The sequence below is a fragment of the Salvia hispanica genome, chromosome 5, assembly GCF_023119035.1.
Source record: "Salvia hispanica cultivar TCC Black 2014 chromosome 5, UniMelb_Shisp_WGS_1.0, whole genome shotgun sequence".
NCBI classification, from domain to species: Eukaryota; Viridiplantae; Streptophyta; class Magnoliopsida; order Lamiales; family Lamiaceae; genus Salvia; species Salvia hispanica.
In genome coordinates, this window is record NC_062969.1 from 16,730,799 (window position 1) to 16,755,959 (window position 25,161).

The 25,161-nt window shown below is 34.8% G+C and overlaps 1 protein-coding gene and 1 pseudogene across 1 annotated transcript; both read left to right on the forward strand.

The window, feature by feature from the left end:
* The first annotated feature begins 146 nt into the window (after positions 1 to 146).
* LOC125188423 (insulin-degrading enzyme-like 1, peroxisomal) lies at positions 147 to 8,654 on the forward strand. The gene is made up of 26 exons (XM_048085255.1): positions 147 to 438; positions 539 to 614; positions 1,165 to 1,232; positions 1,425 to 1,516; positions 1,617 to 1,690; positions 1,776 to 1,819; positions 1,964 to 2,015; positions 2,197 to 2,319; positions 2,401 to 2,513; positions 3,019 to 3,181; positions 3,812 to 3,904; positions 4,047 to 4,132; positions 4,675 to 4,761; positions 4,876 to 4,979; positions 5,297 to 5,399; positions 5,504 to 5,599; positions 5,706 to 5,895; positions 6,079 to 6,140; positions 6,224 to 6,328; positions 6,507 to 6,708; positions 6,808 to 7,016; positions 7,232 to 7,356; positions 7,434 to 7,485; positions 7,592 to 7,678; positions 7,787 to 7,909; positions 8,114 to 8,654. The coding sequence occupies exons 1-26, from the start codon at positions 310 to 312 to the stop codon at positions 8,360 to 8,362; spliced, it is 2,907 nt and encodes a 968-aa protein (XP_047941212.1). The 5' UTR covers positions 147 to 309; the 3' UTR covers positions 8,363 to 8,654.
* A 5,261-nt stretch (positions 8,655 to 13,915) lies between these two features.
* LOC125191040 lies at positions 13,916 to 21,272 on the forward strand (annotated as a pseudogene).
* Positions 21,273 to 25,161: the final 3,889 nt, after the last annotated feature.

Consider the following 25,161-nt stretch of genomic DNA (forward strand, 5'->3'; position numbering starts at 1 on the left):
ATCTTTTAATTTAGTCAATCCCATATTTTTAAAAGTAGCTTATGTATTTTTCGCAATTGTATCATATTAATATACTAATAAATTATAATAAAATTTGTCATTTAAATAATTGGATAATTTAAGTGAACATTTCGTGCGCAGGAATCCTCATTCGGTGCACAGGAATCCTCTATTCATCACTGTCTTGCTCATCTCTGCAACCAGTTAATCTCCTCGCACAGAAAATATATCCATCATTTATCTGTTTGTATATTGTATTATCCAATTGATTGCAATCGACTGAATTCGCATAATTGGATAAGAAAAAGCATGGCCTTGGGAGTAATGAAACCGGAAGCTGAGATAATCAAGCCGCGCAATGATAAAAGAGACTATCGCAGGATTGTTCTCAAAAACAATCTCCAAGTTCTCCTCATCAGCGATGCCGAAACCGATAAAGTCTGTAATTTGTACTCTTTTTTAGCGGAAATCTGAAATTGATTAGCTTGTTTCTCAATTTTGCCTTTTGGATTGGATTTGCCTTTTTCTTTAATTGCAGTGTGCTGCTTCAATGGATGTCCGCGTCGGTGCTTTCAGTGATCCCGAGGGACTCGAAGGCCTCGCGCATTTTCTTGGTGAGCAAGTTTTTGGGTGCAAATATACCTCAATCTGAATGTTTTGATCTAAATTTTTGTAATGTCAATCGATTTTGATCCTTTTGAAGTTTTGACCTACTTGAAGCTTTTGTAATGCCTGTGCATATGAACTGGATGTCTGGTAATTTCGGAGAGATTTTAGCATGTTAAGTTATGCAATTAAGCATCTGGTTTTCTCCAATAAAGAGAATTTTAGAGATTTAGAATGTTAATTTGTTGATGCAAGGCATTTGAAAAGTGCTGGCTAAAATGCCCCCGATGCTTCCCATTTGATTCCTTACTTCAGTCTTTTGTATTGTGTAGTAATTTTCTTTACCTGCAGATGTTTTTGAGTAATTAGTGTATGCATCTTTGGTGTAACTCCAGATAATGGTTCTGATACTCTAATGTGATTCTATTACAGAGCATGTGCTATTCAATGTTTATATGCATGATGTATTTGCTGGTGAAACTGCAATTAATAGTTATGTTCTACCATGCACAGTTTGTTATACTTATTATATTTGACCGTAATGTGATTTTATCACAGAACACATGCTTTTCTATGCTAGCGAAAAGTATCCTCAGGAGGACAGTTATTCAAAATACATCAGTGAGGTATTTTTTCACGTCGCTTGACTGACCTTGTTTTATCTGGGACTAGACCATTACTATGACCCCACTATTTTCCCTTGTTCGCTGGTTCTTCCTTATCTTAAAGTTTTGTCCTTTGTCTGGAAAAGTGTTGTTTCTAATATGTCTAACTGAAAAACAATACTACTACATCTTTAACTCGATTTACATTTTCAGCATGGAGGCAGCACAAATGCTTTCACATCGTCTGAGAACACCAATTACTACTTTGATGTCAACCCTGACTCCTTTGAAGAAGCCCTGGACAGGTATAATTGATTGAATTTTCAGAATTACATGGGATGCCTTCTAAAAGAACATTCATTATGTGGATGCATGACATAATGATGTTCTGTAATTTTAATTCAGATTTGCTCAGTTTTTCATAAAACCATTGATGTCGGCTGATGCGACTACAAGGGAAATAAAAGCAGTTGATTCTGGTCAGCACTTTATCCTGCAGTTTCTCGATTAGTCCCTTTTAATGTTTTCTGATGGCCTCGATTCCCCTCATCCATTTTATCTCAGAGAACCAGAAAAATTTGCTATCTGATGCCTGGCGGATGAATCAGGTGCTTCTGTATTTGAATTTTGCTATCAAGTCTATAAGTTTTTCTAAATTTGATTGCAGGTGTGCATATTTTAATTATTAATTGATGCAATCGGGTACTGAAGAGAACTAACCAACTATTTTAATTTGTTTCTTATTAATACAGCTTCAGAAACATTTAAGTGTGCAAGACCACCCGTACCACAAATTCAGTACAGGTTGGAATTATCATATTATAATCTTATGTTAATTCTATTTTGATTACTAAGCTTCATCACCCTATTTATTTGTTGTAGATAGAGATAATTTTGGTCTACTAGTACATAACAGTATCTATCATTTATCCTGATCCTTGATGCACCCTCTTATCATCTATGATCTTTTGCAATGCACGTGTAGGAAATTGGGATACTTTGGAAGTCCGGCCAAAAGAAAGAGGATTGGACACTAGACAAGAGCTTCTGAAGTTCTATAAAGACAATTATTCAGCCAATCTCATGCATCTTGTGATTTATACTAAAGGTAGCAGATTAATAACTGTCACCTGGTTTATATGGTCTTGCCATGTTAAATATATGAACTTATGCAGTAGAATTTGTTTAGATGGTCTCGATAAAAGTGAAAGCCTTGTCCGGAGCTATTTTGAGGATATCCAAAATACAGATAGAAACTCAATCAGTTTCCCTGGCCAGCCTTGTAATTCAGAAAACCTTCAGGTACTGTTGGTGCATCTTTACTCTGTTAATTTAACTCACTGAGAATAAACCTTTGGAATATAACAATGTTGTGCTCATGTTATATGTTACAACTTCTAAGTGAGACCATATATTTCTTTCATTATTTCTTGATAAAAATGTCTCACTAGTGATCACCGATTGACATTGCCACCAAATTGCTAAATAAACATATTCATATTTTAGTGCCTCTTGGGCACCTGTTCTTGCTCGCTGTTGCTGTTATAGATTCATGAAGTGACATCAAAATCATTTATCAGTTATTAGTGCAAAAATATTTGATCCCATTTATATAACAAAACATGAAATGCTACCATGTTACCTTTACATGGTTATGTATACAAGACTAATGTAACAATCTTTTCCTTATGATTTTCTTTTGTTGAAATACATATTTAATTACTGAGCTAAGTTTGGTTATTCAATATAGTAGCAATGTTTCTACTTGGTAATAATAAACTAGATTATATTTCACTCTTTTTCTCAGATTCTCGTAAAAGCCGTCCCAATTAAGCAAGGTCACAAGTTAAAATTTGTATGGCCAACAACACCTGGAATCCATCATTACAATGAAGGGCCAAGCAGGTATCTGGGTCACTTGATTGGCCATGAAGGAGAAGGATCTTTGTTTTACATCTTGAAAAAAATGGGTGGGTGTTGAGCTTCCTTTCCATGCCCCTACTTGGCTACTCCCCCTCACTGATTTGCTGATTATGAAAAATTGTCAGTATATATCTGTTCTGTACTTACCCCCTCCCTCTCAGACCCAACCACGTTGAAAGAATATTGTATGATAAACTGATACTCTTATCATCTGTTAAGTTTCTGCCTTATGGTAATAGTTTAAAACTTCTCTATTTTGTATTGGGCCATAATATGAAGTGTTGGGATGTGTCATTATTTAGTCATTGCATTATCTATTAATTTACTTTCAGATATAGTAGGATTTTGATCTACTTTGTACGAAATAAAATTTTTACATTCTAATATAGTACTCCCTCCGTTCCATAGTAGTGGAGACATTTCTTTCCGGCATGGAGATTAAGAGAAAGGTGTGTAATGTAATAAATAAAAAGATAATAAAGTAAAAGAGTGGAAAAAGTAGAGATAATGAAGCAAGAGAGAGGGAAAAGTAGGAGTGGGAAAATGTGTTACTACTTTTTACTAAAAAAGGAAATGACTCTACTACTATGGAACGGAGGGAGTACAATGGAAAGAGGAAATTGGGTACTCAAGTTCATACTCAGGTTATATTGATTAGTTCATTCGAATTAATGCAGGTTGGGCTACAAGTTTATCTGCTGGTGAATCAGATTGGACTTGTGAGTTTTCTTTCTTCAAAGTCAGCATTGATCTCACAGATGCTGGCCAAGGTAAATTTTTCTTTCTTCTGATTTTACTTTCACTTTATGGGCATGAGGTCTCAGGGTGATGGAGGGGCACCATTGATCAACTTTTTATATCATTCTAAATAGTTAATATATATGATTTTTGTTTTTTTTTTTATAATCACAGAGAAGTTTGAGGAAATTGTGGCACTTTTGTTTAAATACATTCACCTTCTCCAGAATTCTGGACCCTGTGAACGGATTTTTGATGAGGTATAGTTAATGACACTATTACTGCTTGCAGACAAAATATATGGCATAGTCCCACAAAAAAATTTGCAGAAAAATTATTGTTGCATTACACACAATTATGTTATTGGATGTAAACACTTGGAGATTGGTGAATTGCATATAATTAGGACTGCATCCAACTCATAGTGAATGTAACAAATTATATTAAAAGTTCCATCGGGTTTTCTTTGGAGAACTTCATATTTTTGTGGCTTATAGAAATAAGTCCCTCTAGAATTATTCATCTTTTAGATAATTAGTAGTCTTCATATATTTTAACTAAAAGTGAGATGCAGACCTGAAATTTGCCTAACTTTAAGACTGCCGGCCCTTTATGCATAGCTGCTTTGTTATCTATGAGAGCATTTAGTAGTTTTCAGCATTCTAGAATTCTGATTAAATATTGAAGGCATTAAGAGCGTGCTTATATTAATTTCCATGTCCATGCTTCTTTTGTTTAATGTACTAGTATTTAAACTGCCAGTTGGAAATTTTAACTCTTTCATCTTTGTTTACTAATGAAGCTTGCAGCCATTTGTGAGACTTCCTTTCACTATCAAGATAAGATTCGACCAATTGATTATGTGGTCAATGTTGCAATGAATATGCAGGTAACTGGTTCTATCTTTATATGTCAGGACAAGCTTTTATGCTGAAGTAATTTTGTGGTCAAGTATTATTTCACTTCTGATGGTTCTTGCTTATTTCTGTTAAATCTGTTCTAGTTTTATCCTCCTAAAGATTGGCTGGTTGGATCATCTTTGCCTACAAAGTTCAATGCTGAGGTCATTCAGTCAGCACTGAAAGAGCTGAGTCCATTCAATGTGAGGTCCGTTTCACAAGTTACTTGGAGATTGTTGTTTTTTTTATTACAAGCACCAATATTGACTGACCAAAATGTTATTGCTACTTGCTAGTAGCAGATACCATATAGTCATCCTATTCTCACTGACCCAAATGTTATGTAAAAAAAACAAAAGAACTGAAAATGAAGACAATGGTTTGCAATTTTTATTCATATTTCTTTGCCAGATTCAACTTTCAAGTTGACTTGGAATAACAAGTTGATAATGTTTCATAGTGGTTCCCATTTTAATTGTTTGCATCATTCATTTGTTGTTTGATTTTATAATGTCTGTTCCACAGAATTTTTTGGGAGTCCACAAAATTTGAGGGACTTACAGATTCAAAAGAGCCTTGGTATGGTACAGCTTATTCTGTTGAGCGATTAACTGGCTCTAAGATTGAGGTTGACCTTCCTTCTTCTTTAATGCCGAAAAAGACTTTTCTACCTACTTAAATATCTATAGGATACTCAAATTCAGATATTCTAATGTGTTTGTTGTCTTGTAGCAATGGGCTGATAAAGCTCCTGGTGAAGGTTTGCATCTACCTGGCAAAAATGTGTTTATTCCTACAGATCTATCCCTTAAGACTGGTTCAGAGCAAGTAAGTTTTTGCATTCTACTTAGCTCAAACAGTGCCATGTATCCTTTGGTTGCTAGACTCATAACAAGATCCTTTTTGTTGGTGGCTTATTGACCTTTGATATCAGATGAAATTACCAGTTTTGTTGAGGAAGACGCCTTACTCAAGGTTGTGGTACAAACCAGATACAGCATTTTCAACTCCAAAGGCATATGTTAAGATAGATTTCAATTGTCCTCTTTCTGGGAGTTCTCCTGAATCAGAAGTTCTCACCGAAATATTTACACGTTTGCTGATGGACTACTTAAATGAATATGGTACTTTTCTCATGGTTAAGATGTGTAATATGCAATATTGTTTGGTCATGTCATCCACTAATTATTTCACCTGCTTGATATTGTCTTACATCTAGTCATTTTAAATTATGATGTCTCACCTTATGTTTTTCTTATTCTGAACTAATGAAAACCGTGCTTTCTCTGTTTTTTTTCTTATTCCAGCATACGATGCCCAAGTTGCTGGTCTATATTATTCAGTTAGCCACACTGAATCTGGTTTCCAGGTACTCTGCTGTTTCTTGATACACTCTTCTTTAAAAGAGAATCCGGTCATTCTTACACATTACCATTATAACATGTCTTACAGGTCACTGTAGTTGGATATAACCACAAGCTGACGATCTTACTGGAGACAGTAATACAACGGATTGCGAATTTTGAAGTTAAACATGACAGATTTTCTGTAATTAAGGTACACAGACTAAGTTCTTAACTTAGTTGTGTTAGCTCAGATCTCCAGGTTCAGTTCATCATGTCACCTCCAGAATAATGCTATCCTTACCATAATGAATAGAAACTAATATTTGCATCTAAAAGCTGTTTGATTTATCATATTTACCTCTTTGGGTTTCTGTTATGCTTGTACGCAGGAATTGGTCACAAAAGACTATCAGAATGTGAAGTTTCAACAGCCATATCAGCAAGCCATGAACTACTGTTCATTGATACTAGAAGACCAAACATGGCCTTGGACTGAGAAACTTGAAGTTTTACTTCACCTTGAAGTCGAGCATCTTGTGAAATTTTATCCTTTAATGATATCAAGGATCTTCTTGGAGTGCTTTGCTGCAGGTTCTGATTCCTCTCATTGTTTCCTGATCTTTGGCAGATGTTTTACTCTCTGGCTAATGTCTCTATCATGTTCACCGATTCATTGTCGTCTAAATGTAGGAAATCTTGATCCAAAAGAAGCAGAGTCCATGATCCAGCATATAGAAGATGTGTTCTTTCAGAGTTCCAAGCCCATATCCAAGCCTCTCTTTGGATCTCAGTACATGACAAATAGAGTTGTGAAGCTTGAGAGGGGAATAAATTACTTCTACAGCGTGGAAGGCCTAAATCCTAGTGACGAGAATTCTGCACTTGTCCACTACATTCAGGTACAAAGTAAAATTGAGAAAAATTGTTGGAATCCAACCAATCAATATCTCAAGTCTTTGATAGTGATATGCGTGTATTGTATCTTTATTCATTTTTCATCAAATACGGTGTTAAAAGGTAAGAACCGAACCCCTCAACACAAGCCAAATCAATTTAGCTAAATGTCATCTGCTAAGGCACGATTGTTGAACATTACTGCTTTTGTATCATGTAGGTGCACCAGGATGATTTCAAGCTAAATGTCACTCTTCAACTTTTTGCGGTGATAGCAAAACAACCTGCATTTCACCAGCTTAGATCAGTTGAGCAGCTTGGTTATATTACAGTGCTTATGCAGAGGTAGGAATACGACCCTTGCAATCTATATTCTTCCATTTGTGCCATGTGATTTTTGTCTCACATTTTCTGTACTATAGGAATGACTCTGGTGTCCGAGGTGTACAATTCATTATCCAATCAAATGTCAAGGTATAGATTGCACCGATTGTGTATATAGTTTTTACTCATTATATTTACAATGTTTACCTGTTCTTGTAGTTACTATTTATCACTCACCCATCATTGTGTTTGATAGGGCCCTGGTCAAATTGATCTGAGAGTAGAGTCATTTCTCAAGATGTTTGAAACTAAGCTCTATGAAATGCCTAACGACGAATTTAAGGTCCCGTGTTAATCTTTCCTGGAAACTACATTATGAACAACTCATTTCTCTTTCGTCTGCTTTGAGGAGCTACTTGATATTCACATATAGTCTTCTCCATTGACACAGAGCAACGTTAATGCACTTATCGAAATGAAGCTGGAGAAGCACAAAAACCTACGAGAGGAATCTACATTCTACTGGCGAGAAGTATCTGACGGAACCTTCAAATTTGACAGGAGAGAACGCGAGGTACTGAATTTAGTTTACTCATGCAATCATGGATTTCATTTCTCGTAGTTTAGAGGCTTTTGTAATTTGTATTCCCACCTTGAACCCTGCTTTTTAATCTGAATAACTCAGAAATTTTGTAACCTGCTCGCTATCTCTTAAGCAAGTGCTTGTAGCATGAGTTGCCAAATATTTTGTCTGATGAAACCACATTTGATGAAACAGGTAGCAGCACTAAAGCAAATAACTCAAAAGGACTTGATAGATTTCTTCAACGAGTACATTAAAGTCGGTGCTCCCCTCAAGAAGGGGTTGAGCGTACGTGTATATGGGAGCGCACATGCTTCAGAGTACAAGACAGACAATTCCCAACCTCCTGTATCCTACGTTCCAATAGAAGATATCTTTAGTTTTAGAAGATCACGACCTCTGTATGGCTCGTTTAAAGGAGGCTTCGGTCACTTGAAGCTGTAAAGATAGCAAAACTCTGTTCAGGATCAGAAGAGAACTCTTGCCAGAGTGGTTTTCTTCAGAATAGAGCATTCGTCTTCAGATTACCTCAAGATTATATTACATTTTCCTTTGATATATAGACGTCTTTTTGAATTTTTCTTAATGGGTAAAATAATTGATAGGGCATCAACCATTTGTAGTATAATCATATTGTTGAAATAGTAGAGGCACCGATAACTTAAAAACTCGGTTTCTTGTGTTCTCCCAGTTTTCTTGTTTGGTTTATGGAACTATAGAAGGATGTTTTTTCCAACTACAGCTTGTCTGGCTTAAGAAAAAGGAAAAACATTTTTCATTGCTAAATTATATTTTTGCAGAAACTACCGATTTAGTATGCACAGAGCTAAAGAACACATGACTCTGATTGATTCTTGGCTTGGGTTCGGTAGTGGTGGTGGAGTTGCCGCTGGTGTTGGTCATCAGTGGCGGCGAATTGTGGTGGAGGAGCTGCTGGTGTTGGCCGGCGGGAGGCGGAGGGTGGTAGTACATCTGAGCTGTTTGAGGGCAGTGAGAATGAAACCTAGCTGCTATTCTCACTCCCACATCCAACATTTCTACATATTTCCCCACTGCCATAAAAAATATCCTACTTAATGTGTATGTAAGTTAATGTTGCTCCTCTTCACCAAATTATGAGTATATAATATATAGGTGTAAATACAGGTTTATGAGCATTTTTTGCTCACGTTTCTGGCCTAATGAAGTAGTGAAGGGTTGACTAATGACTATGTCAAATATGGCTTTTGTTATTTGGCTATCTTAATTCTTAAGATTCATTGGCTTAGTTTGGTTTTGTATTAATTTATACACAAATAGGAATTCTCCCAAATATTTTTGGCTTTTGGGGAATAAGCGTAGTCAAAGTGTCATTTGTTACTCGTAGCAATTAGATGTATTGTTATCTTTTTCCCCGTCCAAAGGAGTCAAAGATTTGAACAGTTCAATAATGGCCAAACCATGTTTGCGGTCAATGAATAACCTCAATGTCTTCTTATTGTTTGTCTTGAAGAAAATTATAGCTGTGGACAATTAGTTGGACAAAATCTTCTAAAATCCTCGTACTCCACCATCTACAATGGTTGCTCGTCGAGGTCGAGGATGATCATCTCACACAGTGCAAGTCTACTAGCCTTTTGACCAAATATCCAACTAGTTATTGTCTTAAAGATGAGTTGCTGCCCGTTTCATATATGCTCCCTCTGTCCCAAGATAAGCGAGACGCTTCTTTTTCTCTCCATTTTGGAAAAATGAGATAAAGTAGTTTTGGAAGGAAAGTAAAGTAAGAGGGAATTGTGTTGCGTAGAGACTAGGGGTGGCAAAATGGGTAGCGGATAATGAGTAATTCCCATCTCGACCCGCTATCCGCCGGGTATCGGGTACCCGATACCCGACGATAACGGGAAATGGGGCGGGATCGGGTAGTGTGTTTTAGAGTTTTGCGGGTAGCGGGTATACCCACTACCCGTACGGGTATACCCGTTAGTCCCGTTAATACCCGTTATTATTAGTATCAGAGCCATATATCATTTTTAATACTCCATCCATTCCATATTAATAGAGGCGTTTCAAATAGTTAAATTAGAGAAAAAATAAATAGTTAAATAACAATAGCCATATACACATTCATTTTGAAAAATTAAAAATAAATAGTTAGAATGGAGAAAAAATAAAGTAAGAGAGATAATAATGTAGAGAAGAGTATTTATATTATTATTTTTCCAAAATGAGTGAAGAAAATGAAATGTTTCTAAGAGTTCTTTTGTAACATTTTTATATTCCGAACATACAATTGAAAACTCATCGGAACTAGCTATAGAGTCCCCTCACTTTTATTCTTAATCTTTTCAAAGTTTACCATCAATATTAATTAAGTAAATTAGGGAACATAGACGATTATTATGGTTTTCAATTTTTTTATTCGAATTTCGGGTCGGGTACGGGTACCCGCAATGCCGGGTACGGGATACCCGACACGAGTATCGGGTAATCCCGGTATATCACGGGGCGGGTATTGGGACAACCAATTTAGCTAAAATCGGGTACGGGTACCCGACTTGTCGGGTGCGGGTACCCGCGGGTAACCCGTTCGCCACCCCTAGTAGAGACAATTATTTAGCACTTTTAAACTAGTGTGAGCATAGCTGACCTGATCTCACCCACCTGAATTATTTTTTAATTTTAGTCATGTTTAGTAGGAATATGGAATGAAATAAGAAGGGCATGGAATAGAAATGGAAATAGAATGAAGATTGGAATGGGAATCAATTTCTTTTGGAATCATTATATGAAATATTCATATTTCATTTCATTCTATTTGACGGAATCAATATTTTAATTATTCATGTTTCATTTTATTATAACTTTATATTATTTTTTGTAATCACCTAGAATAGGGATAAACTAGTCAGAAATGACAATTTCATTCTTTTTGTATTCCTTATTACTACCAAGCAAGAGAATGAAATGTGAAATTATATTTCCATTCTCATCTTCATTCTATTCTTTTCTTATTCCATTTCATTATACCAAAGTATGGCTTATATTTATTTCTACTTCTATTTCATGTCCTATTTTACATCATTCAAAATTAAGCTGCCTAATTATGAACATTCGTAATCACCACGCTTCTATTAAAATTAGTTTCCTAACTGTTACGCTGTAACATCGTCTCCAAACATATATCAAAACTCATTTTTTGTACTTCCATCTGTTTCACTATAAGACCATCTCCAAACATATATCAAAATTCATTTTTGTAGACAATTTCTCTGACAATACATCAAACCTAAATCTATTTTTGGGTTTTTCAATTAAATAACACTATATTTGGTTAGTGTTACTGCAAAATTTTTGTGAGACAAATACCAATAAATGGTGTAAATGGTAAAAGTAAAACTACTTTCTGGTGTAACACATACTCAAAAATGAGTTTGAGTTTGACGTAAATGGTTGGAGATGGCGTAAGTGAGACGTTTCTTTTCGGCTTTTGTTTTGCAAAAATGATAAATAGTTAAAGTAAAGAGAAAATAAAATAAAAAAGAATAATATAAAAGAGAATCGGATCTACATTCAGTGATGATGGAACCAGCATAGGACAAGCCCCCGCCCCAGCGGGGACTTGGCCGGTTCTGGATCACTAATACCACCGGAAACTGTAAAGGCGCCGCCCAGTTGCAGAAACTCTGTGAAGTGCCGAAAGGAAGAAGATGAAGTTACATATTTAGGTTTTTTAATATTGGGCTGAAACTTTAAAAAAGAATTAATTGGCCCGTTAATATTTAGTGGCCTGACTATCAAATAATACTCCCCCGTGCATAAAAAATAGAGCACATTTGCCATTTTTAGTTGTCCATAAAACTTTTCTCTTACTAATAATATGGACTTCATATTTCACTAACACTACTTCTCTCTTACTTTATTCCATTCTCTCTTACTTTTTTTCCCTTCTTTCTTATCTTACCAATTCTACATTAAAACTCGTGACATTCACAAAATACCCTATTTCTCATAGACGGATAGAGTAATAGAAAGTGAGTTGAAAAAATTAATGGAATGTGAGTCCTACTTTTATATATTAGTTTCATAATAACATGTGAGTAAAAATGAGTTAGTGGAATGTGAGGACCATCACTAGAAATAGTAAAAAGTAAGTATGACATGTATTGGCGGGCAGACTAAAAAGGAAACTAGTGTCAAGTAATGGCGGACGAAGGGAATAGTACCAATTTACTCCATCCGTTTCCTAAAAATAAAAACTTTTAGTTTTAGTGCAAAATTGGTAAAGTAAGGGCATTCACAATGGGGCGGACTATACGACGCCCTAAGCCCCATCCTATGCACTGCCACATCAGCATTTTATCCTCCGCCACTTCCACCTGCAATGGGGCGGACTATAGCCCGCCCTAAGCATTTTATTTATTATTTGAATATTTAAACACTACAAAAATTCATTAATCCTATTTTTTAATGTTTGCAAATAATATCAATTAGCAAGAATAAAAATATAAAAACACCACAAATTAAAGGCATATCCTATTGTCAGTATTTATTTTTATTTTTTATATTTTATGCTTGCAAATATGGAAATCGTCGGAATTCATTATTGAATTTAGAGAGAAATTGAGATGGGAAAGAGGGTGGAGTGAAAGGTGTGAAATGAAATAAAAAAATTGTTGATATATATAGAAGAAAATACAAAAAAAAAAAAAATTTTAAAAATGAAAAATGTGTGCATACTTACCCCATGCAATGGGACGGAAGATAGGCCGGACTATGCAAAAATGTGCGCATAGTCCGCGGACGATGCATAGGGTGCGGACTAAGGATTGGGCTTAGGGCGGAGTGCTGCAGTGGCGGACTATCCGATGGACGATGCATCGTCCGTCGCATTGTGGATGGCCTAAAAGAGATAAAAAAAAAAAGTATGTTAGTGGAAAATGAGTCTCACACTCTCACTTCATATAGAGAAAAAAGTTTTTTTTTTTTTTTATTTTTAGGAAAGGTCGCAAAAAAGAAAGAATTTCTATTTTTCTATGGGTAAATAAATATAAATTTTAAGACCACATCACGGTGCGCACGAACTCGAGACCTTTTGCCTCAGACATTAACCTCTCTACGCTTGGCCAACTCACATAGTACACAAGGAAAGAATTTCTATTGTTTGGAAAAAGAGAGTATAAAATTAATCCTATTGAAACTGAAAACTGTCGTGAGAATAGAGAGAGTAATATTCTCGCTCCATCCCATTATCGAAAATCAAATATTTCATTTATAATGAAATGAAGGGAAGGAGCGTGTTATATTGCTAACTCATCCCTAAATTGCTAACTACAACTAAATGATAGGCATTGGATTTTTAAATTAAAGGTGAAGATCATTCAACCCTTGAGTATTATCATGCAAAAAAATTATCAATAGAGGTATTAATGTCAATTAACTATAAAATTAATTATAACTAACTTTTAAAAGAAATCCCAAAACTTTAAATTCATATAACATATATCAAATTAGAGATAATTTTATAAGAATTCCAACGATATCCTACGTGCATATGTTCCGATGTCAAAATTTGAAAAAAAAATTGAAATTTTTTAATTTTTTCGTATAGCCGAAATGTCAACATACTATATAAAATATGTATGTAGAATGTCAATATACGCAATGGGTTAATATTTTTAAAGCATTGTGTTGACATTCTCAAAGCATTGTGTTCATATTTTCGAAAAACTATATTGACATTTTCATCCAAAATTCTAATTTGGATTTTTTTTTTCTTTTTCAATTTAATTAATAAAACAAAAATTACACGTGGTAAATTGTAGACCACACATTTTCTAAAATTCTACGGCCTAAAATTAGTTATAGTTAGCAATTAAATAATGAGTTAGAATGGATCACGTTCTACGGGAATATATAAATACACACCAAACACACTATTAATAATTACTAAAAATCTTTAAAACGGGGTCCACAATCCACATTTTTCTCTATTCATCAAATCAAAGTCTTGGTCGTCGACGCACACAAAATATGTAAATCATTTACTCCGTTTGTATATATAACCCCAGTGATTGCAATCGAATGAATTTGCATGAGTGGATAGGAAAAGCATGTCGAAACCGGAAGATGAGATCATAATCAAGCCGCGCAACGATAAAAGAGACTATCGCAGGATTGTTCTCAAAAACAAGCTCCAAGTTCTCATCATCAGCGATGCCGAAACTGATAAAGTCTGTAATTTCTAGTTAAGACTTGTCGTTTTTTAGCGGTTTTTCGGAAATCTGAAATTGATTAGCTTGTTGCTGAATTTTTTTATTTTTTGCAGTGTGCTGCTTCAATGGATGTTCGCGTTGGTTCTTTCAGTAATCCCGAGGGACTCGAAGGCCTCGCGCATTTTCTTGGTGAGCAAGTTTTTGGGCCTCAACCTGAATGTTTTTGTAATGCCTATCTGGTAATTTTGCTAGAGTCGACCCAAAAATAGCATATCTGGTACAAATATATTTTATTTAAATACTACTGTATATGTTAATAAAAGATTTTGTGACTTTTAGTCTTTCAACTAAGAGGTGTATGGTTCAACAATTTTGATTTTTTTTTTAAATTAAAATATGACTTGTTTATAATTGTAAATTCTTAAATTTCTTGTGATGTAAATACTTCTATGTGTCCCATAAAACTGCATATTTTCTGGTGTAACTGCAATATATGTATAGTTTGATAGACTTATATCTGACCGTAATGTATTTTTATTACAGAGCACATGCTTTTCTATGCTAGCGAAAAGTATCCCCAGGAGGACAGTTATTCAAAATACATCAGTGAGGTATTTTTTTGTGGAAAAGTGGTGTTTCAATATGTCCAGCTGAAAAACAACACCTTTAACTCGATTTACATTTGCAGCATGGAGGCCGCACAAATGCTTTCACATCGTCTGAGAACACCAACTACTACTTTGATGTCAACCCTGACTCCTTTGAAGAAGCCCTGGACAGGTATAATTTACTGATTTTTCAGATGCCTTCTAAAAGAACATTCATTCTGTGGATGCATGACATAATGATGTTCTGTAATCTTTATTCAGATTTTCTCAGTTTTTCGTAAAACCATTGATGTCGGCTGATGCGACTACAAGGGAAATAAAAGCAGTTGATTCTGGTCAGCATTTTATCCTGCAGTTTTTCTCGATTAATCCCTTTTTATGTTTTCTGATGGCTCCATTTTATCTCAGAAAACCAGAAAAATTTGCTATCTGATGCCTGGCGGATGAATCAGGTGCTTCTTTGTTTGAATTTTGCTATCAAGTCTGTATAAGTTTTTCTAAATTTAATTGCAGGGATGCATTTATTAATAATTAATTGATGCAATCAGGTACTGAAGACAACTGACCAACTAGTATTTTAATTTGTTTCCTATTAATACAGCTTCAGAAACATTTAAGTGCGCAAGACCACCCATACCACAAGTTCAGTACAGGTTGGAATTATCATATTATAATCTCATGTTAATTCCATTTTGTTGTAGATAGAGATAATTATGTTCTACTAATACATAACAGTATCCATCATTTATCTTGATACTTAATGCATCCTTTTATCATCTATGCTCTTTTTTAATGTACAAGCAGGAAATTGGGATACTTTGGAAGTCCGGCCAAAAGAAAAAAAATTGGACATTAGACAAGAGCTTCTAAAGTTCTATGAATACCATTATTCAGCCAATCTCATGCATCTTGTGATTTATACTAAAGGTAGCATATTGATAATTGTCACCTGGTTTATATGGTCTTGCCATGTTAAATATATGAACTTATGCAGTTGAATTTGTTTAGATGGCCTTGATAAAAGTGAAAGCCTTGTCCGGAGCTATTTTGAGGATATCCAAAATACAAATAGAAACTTGATCATTTTCCCTGGTCAGCCCTGTAATTCAGAAAACCTTCAGGTACCGTTGGTGCATCTTTACTCTGTTACTTTAACCTACCCGGTGGCAAGGTTTCTTTTTCCTTTTTATGACAACCAAGTCTATGGGAAGATTATTTGGTGTATGACAATGTTGTGCTAATTTTATATATTACACCTTCTAAGTGAAACCATTTATTTCCTTTATTATTTCTTGATAAAAATGTTCATCTCCACAAATTGCTACATAAACATATCCATGTTTTAGTGCCTCTTGGGCACCTGTTCCCATTGAGATGAAAAAACTTGAAATGCTACCATGGTACCTTTACATGGTTATGCATGCAAGATTAATTTCACTATGAATTTCTTTTGTTGAAATGCATGTTTAATTACTGAGCTAAGTTTGGTTATTCAATATAGTAGTAATGATTCTACTTGGTAATAAAATAGATTATATTTCACTCTTTCTCTCAGATTCTTGTAAAAGCCGTCCCAATCAAGCAAGGTCACAAGTTGAAATTTGTATGGCCAATAACACCTGGAATCCATCATTACAATGAAGGGCCGAGCAGGTATCTGGGTCACTTGATTGGCCATGAAGGAGAAGGATCTTTGTTTTACATCTTGAAAAAACGGGGTGGGTGTTGAGCTTCCTTTCCATTCCCCTACTCGGCTACTCCCCCTCACTGATTTGCTGTTAAAAAATATTTTCAGTATATATCTGTTCTGTACTTACCCCTCTCTCTCAACCCCAACCATGTTGAAAGAATATTGTATGATAAACTGATACTCTTATCACCGGTTATGTTTTCTGCCTTATGGTAATAGTTTGAAACTTCTTTATTATGTATTGGACCATAATATTAAGTGTTAGGATGTGTCATGATTTACTCATTGCATTATCTGTTGGTTTACTTTCGATTTTGATCTACTTTGTAAGGAATAAAATTTTACTTCTAAGATACAATGTAATGAGGTCATTTGTTACTAAAATTCATACTCAGGCTATATTGATTAGGTCATTCGAATATTTTCAGGTTGGGCTACAAGTTTATCTGCTGGTGAATCAGATTGGACTTGTGAGTTTGCATTCTTTACAGTCACTATTGATCTCACAGACGCTGGCCAAGGTAATTTTTCTTTCTTCGGATTGTACTTTCGCTTAATGTGGACGAAGTCTCAGGGTGATGGAGGGGCACCATTGATCAACTTTTATATCATTCTTAATATGTATGATTTTTTATTGTGTGATAATCACAGAGAAGTTTGAGGATATTGTGGGACTATTGTTTAAATACATTCACCTTCTCCAGAATTCTGGAACCCAACAATGGATTTTTGATGAGGTATAGTTGATGACACTATTACTACTGCTTGCAAACAAAATATATGGCACAGTCCAACAAAACAAATTGCAGAAAAATTGTTGCATTACGCACAATTATGTTATTTGATGTAAGCACTTTGTGAGTGGTGAACTGCATATCATTAACACGAATCCAACTCATCACATTGGTAGTGAAGATAACAAATTATATCAAAAAGATCCGTCTAGAAATATTCATCTTTTAGACTATATCAAAATTGTTGTTGCATTACACACAATTATGTTATTTTGTGGCTTATAGAAGTGAGATACAGACCTGAAATTTGTCTAAGTTTGTGAGTGCCGGTCCTTTATCCTTAGCTGCTTTACTACAGATCTCATTTTTTGGCATTCTAGAGGTCTGATTAAACATTGAAGGCAGTAAGAGCCTGATTATATTAATTTCCATGTCCATGCTTCCTTTGTTTAATATATTCAAACTGCCAGTTGGAAATTTTAACTCTTTCATCTCTGTTTACTAATGAAGCTTGCAGCCATTTGTGAGACTTCCTTTCACTATAAAGATAAGATTCATCCAATTAATTATGTGGTTAATGTTGCAATGAATATGCAGGTAATTGGTTCTATCTTTATATGTTTAGTACTAGCTTTCTATGCTGAAGTAATTTCACTTCTGATAGTTCTTGTTTGTTTCTGTTTAATCTCTTCAAGTTGTATCGTCCAAAAGATTGGCTGGTTAGATCATCTTTGCCTACAAAGTTTAATTCTGAAGTTATCCAGTCAGCATTCAAAGAGCTGAGTCCAGACAATGTGAGGTCCGTTTCACAAGTTACTTGGAGATTATTATCATTTTTTGTTTATTACAAGCACCAATATGATTGACGGAAATGTTATTGCTACTTGCTAGCAACAGATAGTCAGCTTCAAGTTGACTCGGAACAACAAGTTGATAACTGGTTGTTTCATAGTGGTTCCCATTTTAATTGTTTGCGTCATTCATTTGTTGTTTGGTTTTATATCTGTTCCACAGAATTTTTTGGGAGTCTACAAAATTTGAGGGACTTAAAGATTCAAAAGAATGGTACAGCTTATTCTGTTGAGCGATTAACTGGCTCTAAGATTGAGGTTGACCTTCCTTCTTCTTTAATGCCGAAAAAGACTTTTCTACCTACTTAAATATCTATAGGATACTCAAATTCAGATATTCTAATGTGTTTGTTGTCTTGTAGCAATGGGCTGATAAAGCTCCTGGTGAAGGTTTGCATCTACCTGGCAAAAATGTGTTTATTCCTACAGATCTATCCCTTAAGACTGGTTCAGAGCAAGTAAGTTTTTGCATTCTACTTAGCTCAAACAATGCCATGTGTCCTTTGGTTGCTAGACTCATAACAAGATCCTTTTTGTTGGTGGTGTTTTGACCTTTGATATCAGATCAAATTCCCAGTTTTGCTGAGGGAGACATCTTGCTCAAGGTTGTGGTACAAGCCAGATACATTTTCAACTCCGAAGGCATATGTTAAGATAGATTTCAACTGTCCCTTTTCTGGGAGTTCTCCCGAATCATCAATTCTCACCGAAATATTTACACGTTTGCTGATGGACTACTTAAATGAATATGGTAATTTTCTCATGGTTAAGATGTATGTCATCCACTAATTGTTTCACCTGCTTGATATGGCCTTACATCTAGTCATTTTTAATTATGACGTCTCTTATGTTTTTCTTCTTCCAAAACTAAGTCATGAAAACTGTTCTCTCTCTGATTTTTTTCTTATTCCAGCATACTATGCACAGGTTGCGTGTCTATATTATTCCGTTAGCGACACTGACTATGGTTTCCAGGTACCCTGCTTTTTCTTGATACTCTCTTCTTCAAAAGAACCCAGTCATTCTTACCCATTACTTTTATAACATCTCCCTTACAGGTCACTGTAGTTGGATATAATCACAAGCTGGCGATATTACTGGAGGAAGTAATACAACAGATTGCGAATTTTAAAGTTAAACCGGACAGATTTGCTGTAGTTAAGGTACACACTTAACTTACTTGAGTTAGCTCAGATCTCCATTGTTTAGTTCATCATGTCGCCTCCAGAATAATACTATCCTTATCATGACGAATAGTAACTAATATTTGAATCTAAAAGCTGTTTGATTTATCATTTTTATCCTCTTTGGTTTCTGTTATGCTTCTACGCAGGAATTGGTCACAAAAGGGTATCAGAATCTGAAATTTCAACAGCCATATCAGCAAGCCATGAACTGCTGTTCATTGATACTACAAGACCAAACATGGCCTTGGACTGAGCTACTTGAAGTTTTACCTCACCTTGAAGTCGAGCATCTTGTGCAATTTCATCCTTTAATGATATCAAGGATCTTCTTGGAGAGCTATGCTGCAGGTTCTGATTCCTCTCATTGTTTCCTCATCTTTTCCAGATTTTTCTACTCTTTGGGTAATGTCTCTATCATTTTCGTTGTTGTCTAAATGTAGGAAATCTTGAGCCAAAAGAAGCAGAGTCCATGATTCAGCATATAGAAGATGTGTTTTTTAAGAGTTCCAATCCCTTATCCAAGCCTCTCTTTGGATCTCAGTACATGACAGATAGAGTTGTGAAGCTTGAGAGGGGAATAAATTACTTCTACAGCGCGAAAGGCCTAAATCCTAGTGACGAGAATTCTGCACTTGTCCACTACATTCAGGTACAAACTAAAATTAAGAAAAATTGTTGGAATCCAACCAATCAATATCTAAAGTCTTTGATAGTGATTTTCCTGTATTGTTTCTTTATTCATTTTTCGTCAGATACGGTGTTAAAAAGGCAAGAACCGAACCCCTCGAAACAAGCCAAATCAATTTAGCTAAATGTCATCTGTTAAGGAACAATTTTTGAACATTACTGCTTTTGTAACATGTAGGTGCACCAGGATGATTTCAAGCTAAATGTCACTCTTCAACTTTTTGCTATGATAGCAAAGCAACCTGCATTTCACCAGCTTAGATCAGTTGAGCAGCTTGGTTATATTACAGTGCTTAAGCCGAGGTAGGAAAACGACTCTTGCATTCTATGTTCTTCCGTTTGTGCCATGTGATTTTTGTCTCACATTTTCCATACTATAGGAATGACTCTGGTGTCCGAGGTGTACAAATCGTTATCCAATCAAGTGTCAAGGTATAGTTGCATCTTTGCGTAAATATGTCTGTCTTACTCATAATATATATTTGTTCTTGTAGTTACTATTTATAACTCACCCATCATTGTGTTTGAAAGGGTCCTGGTCAAATTGATCTGAGAGTAGAGTCATTTCTCCAGACGTTTGAATCGAAGCTCAATGAAATGCCTAGCGACGAATTTAAGGTCCCGTGTTAATCTTTCCTGGAAACCACATTATGAAAAACTCATTTCTCTTACGTTATGCTTTGAGGAGCACCTTGATATTGACATATAAATATAATCTTCTCCATTGACCCAGAGCCACGTTAAAGAACTTATCAACGCAAAGCTAGAGAAGCACAAAAACCTACGAGAGGAATCTGGATTTTACTGGCGAGAAATCTCTTATGGAACCTTCACATTTGACAGGATTGAATGGGAGGTATTGAATCTAATATACGAAATATTAGGACAATGTGGATTTCACATGTGCCAAATATTTTGTTGATGATACAATATTTGATGAAACAGGTAGCAGCACTAAAGCAAATAACTCAAAAGGACTTGAATGAATTCTTCAACGAGTACATTAAAGTCGGTGCTCCCCACAAGAAGGGGTTGAGCGTACGTGTATACGGGAGCAAACATGCTTCAGAGTACGAAACAGACAACTCTAAACCTCCTGAATCTAGCGTTGTTCGAATAGAAGATATCTTTAGTTTCAGAAGATCACGACCTCTGTATGGCTCGTTGAAAGGAGGCTTCGGTCACTTGAAGCATAAAATAAAGCAAAACTCAGTCCAGGATCAGAAGTAGAACTCTTGCCCGAACGGTTTTCTTTAGAATCAAGGGTGTTCGCTATCGAATGTTTTGCCTCAATATTATCTACCATTTGTATAACCATACTGTTGAAATTGGTAGAGGCGCCTCAGAAATTCAGTTTCTTGTGTTTTCTTGTTTGGTTTATTGAACTATAGATATTTTTCCAACTACAGATTGTGTTTTGGCTCTGCAATAAATAAGTAAAACAAAAGAAAAACATATCATTGCTTGATTATCTTAAAAAAACAAGAATAAATGACTCTTGATACCAAATAACACGTCAATTCAGAGGAGTTTGTTTTGATTAGGAGTTATTTTTTAAAGTTAGGAGTTCGTTTTGATTGTCACCTAAATTTCAGTTGTCTAATCATTTTTAATTTTATTATTTAAGAAAGATTCAGAAAATTTCAAAATGCATATATTTGTATTAAAAAATAAAATCATCGTAATCCCATCATAGGTCTACGACCAAAACAGCTACTACCTAAGAGCATCCACGGTGGGACGGACGATAATCCGCCCTATGCATCATCCGCCCCATCGTCCTCCATTGTAGCTCCACACCCTATGCGATTTTCTTCCTCCGCACTCTATGCATCGTCCGCGGACAATGAACCAATTTTTTGCATCCTCCAGCCTATCCTCCACCCCATTGCGGGGGTAAGGAGGATACGTCCGGACGATGCACTCATTTTCTTTTCTTTTTTATTTTTTTTATATTTTTTTCTATATATATCACTAATTTTTTTACTTCATTTCACACCTTTCACTCCATTCTCTTCTCCATCTCAATTTCTCTCTAAATTCAATAATGAATGTATAATTTAATGGTATGTGGGGAATCGAGAGGATCCACGTATTAGATTAGAAGTTTTAGAACTAGTATATATACCCACGGGTAAATCAAGAATTTAGGGCTTTTTAAAGATCTTATGAACTATTTGGAATTGCATGCATATGATGTATGATAAAACCATGCATGTAATTTACAAATTTCTTTTCTTGAGAATAATTGTGTGATTCGCCCTAGTAACCCTGTAGTTAGGAGTAGATGTTTAAACTTTTACTACCTCCGTCCACCAAAATTTGTCTCATTTTTCCATTTCCGTCCATCCTCCAAAATTTATCTCATTTTATTTTTACCATTTTTGGTAGCGGACCTCATATTCCACTAACTTATTCATACTCACATTTTATTATAAAACTAATATATAAAAGTAGGACCCACAATCCACTAACTTTTTCAACTCACTTTCCATTACATTTCTTAAAATCCGTGTTGGGTCAAAGTGGGACAAATTTTGGTGGATGGAGATAGTAATTAATAAACTAAAGAAGTGAAATCAATATACCTAGAATTCTCTTGTTTGCATGATTTTTATTTTTCTCCCTCCATCCTATAAAAATAAAGACACTTTTCTTTTTCGCTCGTCCTATAAAATTATCTCATTTTAATTTATGGAATGTTCTCTCAAACTCATTACCCACATACATCAATTTATTTACAATTTATACCACTATAATCCACCATAGTAATAATAATGTGGATACTAATATCCACTAACACTATTTTAATCATTTTTTCTCCACATCTCTCTTACTTTACCAACTAGTTTTCCACCCGCGCGATGCGCGGTTCCATGTATATATAAGTATTTTTAACTGAAAAAAGTTCTTTAATTTCATATAAAGTATGTGGAGAATAAAATAAGAGATAGATTTACTAAAGAGGAAAATGACTCATTTATAGTGGGACATCCCGCCCAAAAAGAGAATATGATTCGCGCGGTTCCATGTATATATAAGTATTTTTAACTGAAAAAAGTTCTTTAATTCCATATAAAGTAGGTGGAGAATAAAATAAGAGATAAATTTACTAAAGAGGAAAATGACTCATTTATAGTGGGACATCCCGCCCAAAAAGAGAATATGATTCGCTTATCTTAAGACGAATGGAGTATGTTACTTTGAAACACATTAATTTTGGACATCCCGCCCAAAATTCATATTTTTTTATCCTCTATAAATTGATTTGCAGCTTTATGTACTCCATTGGTTGACATCCATTTATCATCATCATTCATATTTTTTTATGAGCTATATATAAATGTAGTTTCTTTAAAATAATTTTATTGACTAATGGTTTAAGAAATATAAATGCAATTTTGAAAAAACAATTAAAAAAATTCTTATAAGTTTCTTGCTAATCTATAATCTATAATTTATAATATATCTATATGTATCTATAATTTATAATCTATAATCTATGAACATATAAAGCAACAATTATTTTTGGAGAAAGTTTTGGGAGAAAATCAAAAAGACTTTCTGCCAATTTGCAAAAAAGAATTGTATGATTTTTTTCAATTGTATTTTAACTGCATTTATATTTCTTAAAACCATTAATATGAAGTATGTAGAATTGAAAATTATGCAAAAATGTATTGAACCGTGTGTTTTAATCCTTTTTATGTCATTAACTATTGGTTTATTTTTATCTCACATGTTAAAAAATCTATAAAGATTGGCTCAATGTATACATTTGCCTTTTATTTAGGTTTTGTGCAAAACTTCTTAAAGAAGCTATATAATTAATGTAACTTTTGGACTTTTTTATTATCTTTGATTGATTGTAAATCATTCAATCAATCAAGCTTTTATTTCGTACAATGGACAATTTACTTTTTGCATCATATATGTATATGACTCAACTTTATTTTACCCAAATAATACCCGCAAGTGTACGGGGTTATCGTAGCAAACAGCAAGCAAGAGTATATCGTATCCCACAGAGACAATTTAGTGTAAACCTAAGTACCACGAACAAATTTCAACTACTATCCAGACGATCGAGAATTTTGGTTTTAAACTAACAACTACTAAAAGCATATAAAATCAGAGATTAAAATAAACACTTAAACAAGAAAACAATTAAGCAAGTTGTAGAAAATGATAGAGAAATATGCAGAATTCAAAGATCCGATGCACAACTCATAGCCTAACCCAATTGAAACCGATTTACCATTTAAAGTCTCCAGAATTGTTGAATTAGTCACAAATATAGATTAAACCCCCTCCCGAGGTGAAAAATCCGTAGAAATCCGTAGATTAGGTGTAATAATTGAAGTCCCCTTCTAATTCTTAGACCTAACTCCTAATAGTTCAATTAGATTAAAGATCTCACTCAAAACCTCAACTCTCCCGAGTTTTATTGAATTAAGGTGTGAATTATTATTCTTTCAAGGTTAAATATTTCATCTCCCGATTATTCTAAGAAACCCTACACTCCCAATTGGTGATCAAGCAATTGTTAGGAAAAAGCACAAGAATAATTCAAACAATTGCAAGAGCAAGATAAAAACGAAGACAATTGGATTAAAACTATAAATCAATGCATCTTCACCAAGAATTCTACATAAAAGATGTTTAGCTACTCATGTTCATGGTAGAAAACAAATAGAAACAAGGAAAAACAGTGGAAATCATGATGCGAATCGCAATTGGCGGAGGAATTGAAGCTTGAATCTTCAATCTTCTTCCAAGAGTTCTTCACAAAAAGAGAGCGTGTGTTTTGTCGCTTGTCGAGAATGAATAGAATTGACCTAATTCTTCCTTCTTATTTTCTCTTCAAAAAATTGCGTTTCAGCTCTAAAAAATGCCAAAATGACGGACCCGACCGGGTGGAATTAATCCACTGGAAATTCACCCGGCCGGGTGGGATTTCTTTGGTACTCTCTGGAATCTCGCAGGCATAATTACGCCACCCGGCCGGGTGGAATTATAGGGTAATAATTCACCCGGCCGCGTGAGATTTTCTGGACAGTGCAGTGTTCGTATAACAGCCATAACTTCTTCTACCGAACTCCGATTGAGGCGTGCGAGATACCCACGCGAAGCTCTTTCGAAGACGAAGAGATTGGTATGCTTTAGGGGCTGATTGGACTTTAAGATCTCCAGTAAATATTGTCTCAAACCAAGGTTGCTGCACATACACATATTTTGTACCTTTTTCTACACATTCTTAACAAAATGGTCAATATACCAACATAATAGAGA